The 2,737-nt window shown below is 33.7% G+C and overlaps 1 protein-coding gene across 1 annotated transcript; it reads left to right on the top strand.

The window, feature by feature from the left end:
* The first annotated feature begins 1,110 nt into the window (after positions 1-1,110).
* Positions 1,111-2,070, top strand: LOC127972386 (putative gustatory receptor clone PTE03). Its single transcript, XM_052575848.1, has one exon. The coding sequence runs from the start codon at positions 1,111-1,113 to the stop codon at positions 2,068-2,070; it is 960 nt and encodes a 319-aa protein (XP_052431808.1).
* The last annotated feature ends 667 nt before the right edge of the window (positions 2,071-2,737 follow it).

The raw sequence follows: 2,737 nt of genomic DNA, 5'->3' as shown, positions 1-2,737 counted from the left end.
TGTCAAAAAGTTATTTGTACATATTTAAAAATGTACATATATGATAATATTTAAGCCTCTCATTTAGGCATGTAAAGTGGTGTCATTACCTCTACCTCATGGCTAATAATGGCAGCCAATAACCTCTTTCGTCAACCCTGTTACTGTCAACCCTGTAACCATTCCAGGGTAAGACACAAATACGCTTTTGTGTGTCTTACCCAGGTTGTATACTCAAGAAGGGTTAAATCAACGGCAACTGGACTTGGTACGTCCATATTTGAAGATATTGCCTCTCTATATCTTCCACAGTATATCAGATTTGTTCTATACATGTATTTAAAACCTTTTCAAAAAGTAATTAATATGTTGGTAACAGGGTTGACCATAAACACACATTGAAATTGGTTATATGAAAAAAATAAGATAGCCTGAGACACGGCACATTTTCCTGAGAGTTAAGGATCTACTTCATCCAAAAAGGGGCTTAAAGATTTTCAAAACGGTACTTTGAAAATCAAACATTAAAAGTGGGAAATGGCAAATTTTTGTATAATGACTCCTCAGATGTCAGAAAAAGCTTTACTTTATATGTTCAACAAAACAATTTTTGTGTTATGGTTTAAAATTATGCATTTTCAAAGTGTATAAAAAAATATTTTTGTACTTTTTTTTTTTTTTTGCAACAATAGGTTGCAGTTTTATCAGAAGGTTTTGAGTTACAAGAGTTTTGCCCACCATGCTGCACAGCCCGTTTTAAGGATTCTAGAAGTTTGTGCTCTCTATGCAAACCAAACACAGCAGAGAGGTCTCCAGAGACAGTGTTTTATACTATAAAAAAAAAGCTTGTACTGCCGACTCTTCTTAAACACAGCACAAGTAGAGCTAATTCAATCCACATTCGCACATTATTTGAAGAGAAAGTGATGGTTATTTGAGATCATATCACAGAAGGTATTTCTGGTAATGCAACTGCATGTATTGTACTTTATATTCACATGATGTATTATTTAAAACATTGTGGTTATCTGAAGCTGATAACCATTAAAACTTTTTATTTTTAGGATACATAAAGATCATATTACCTTTTTCTGTTCTCATCCTCAGGTCAACTAATTAAATCTTTGCTTAATGGAAAATGTAACATACTTTTACTTGATGTTGTTTGAAAATATGGGGTACATAAGATATGCTTTCTTCGGTTTGGGATTTATTCTATATTGTGCTATTGTATTCTTTAATGCCCTTATTATTCTTGCAATTTTTTTCGAAAGGACATTGCACCAACCCATGTACATTCTGATTTCATGTTTATCCGTCAACTCTGTGTTTGGAACAGCTGCTTTTTTCCCAAGATTACTGACAGACTTGCTGTCTGATACAAACTCAGTCTCCCGTGCCGCATGTATTTTACAGGCTTTTGTCATTTATTCATATGCATCAAATGAATACACAATCTTAATGTTAATGGCATTTGACAGGTATGTGGCAATCAGTAAACCCTTACAATACAACAACATAATGACCCCCAGGATGTTATCTGTTTTGATATCTATAAGCTGGGTTTATCCAATGCTTTGTTATGGTATTGCTTGTATATTAAATGCCAGACTCACGATGTGTGGTAACAAACTGTGGAAGGTGTACTGTCACAACTGGGAAATTGTCAAGCTTTCTTGTGCAAACACTATTGTTAATAATGTTTTTGGCTTGTTCATATTGACCACAACTCTTATCATGCCTTTAAGTTTTATATTATACTCCTATGTTAAAATTCTTATCATTTGTAGAAAAAGCTCACTAGATTTCAGGAGAAAAGCATATCAAACTTGTATTCCACACATAGTGATCCTCTTAAATTTCTCAGTAGCTATATTTTGCGAGGTCATTTTGAGTCGGGTTCCAACTTTGGAACTCCCTATTGGGCTGTCAATCATTATTTCATTAGAGTTTCTCATTGTACCACCTATACTGAACCCTGTTGTTTATGGTTTGAAATTTCCAGAAATTCGCAAAAAAAATTATATGGAGTATAAAATCTTGCAAATAGCTGTAACAGAAACTGCACAGAATGTTAACAAAGTTCAATGATTGTATGGTTTTATTTGAGAAATTATGTAATCATGATGTACATCAAATTTTATGAAACTGTGAATTTGAGACTTTGCATTTTACTGTAAATATTTGCCACAACTATACATTTATATTATATATTATTCATTGTTTAGCCTGTTGCTGGAGTGCTGAAGTGCTGTCAAATGATTAATGGCAATTGTAGGAGCCATATTTGAGTTTATTTTTTGGTTTCATAATTTATTTATAGTTGTCTTTTCTGTTGCATTTGAGTAGTATATCTTCCACAGCCAGGAGAAGGCGCTATCATATAAATTGGAGCGTTCAGAGCATGACGAGGAGAAGGCGTGCCAGATACAGTCTTTGACCTCGGCCTGGATCTGTGTTGCAGGAGCTTTTGCTTATAGGAGAAAGCTAAACTCCAAGCTCTACAAAGGAATATTTAAAGTAATTTAAATCAGTTCACATTTTTTGTTTTGTACTTTGTTTATTTGCAATAAATATCAACAAACATTCCATGACAACACTTGGATTTTCTTGGATTCGGGCTGTGAGTCTGACCCTGTACGCGCATTCTCCATGTGGTTGGAAACAATAACAGGGGGTTACAGGGAAAACCCAACATTTTTTTTTGCCATTACAGCAATTAATCACATAAAAAAACTAATAAAAGTTTTTGTTTACA

Source organism: Carassius gibelio, chromosome B15, assembly GCF_023724105.1.
Source record: "Carassius gibelio isolate Cgi1373 ecotype wild population from Czech Republic chromosome B15, carGib1.2-hapl.c, whole genome shotgun sequence".
Lineage (NCBI taxonomy): Eukaryota > Metazoa > Chordata > Actinopteri > Cypriniformes > Cyprinidae > Carassius > Carassius gibelio.
The sequence above is the reverse complement of the archived record's forward strand: the minus strand, read 5'-3'. Positions and strand labels throughout refer to the sequence as shown.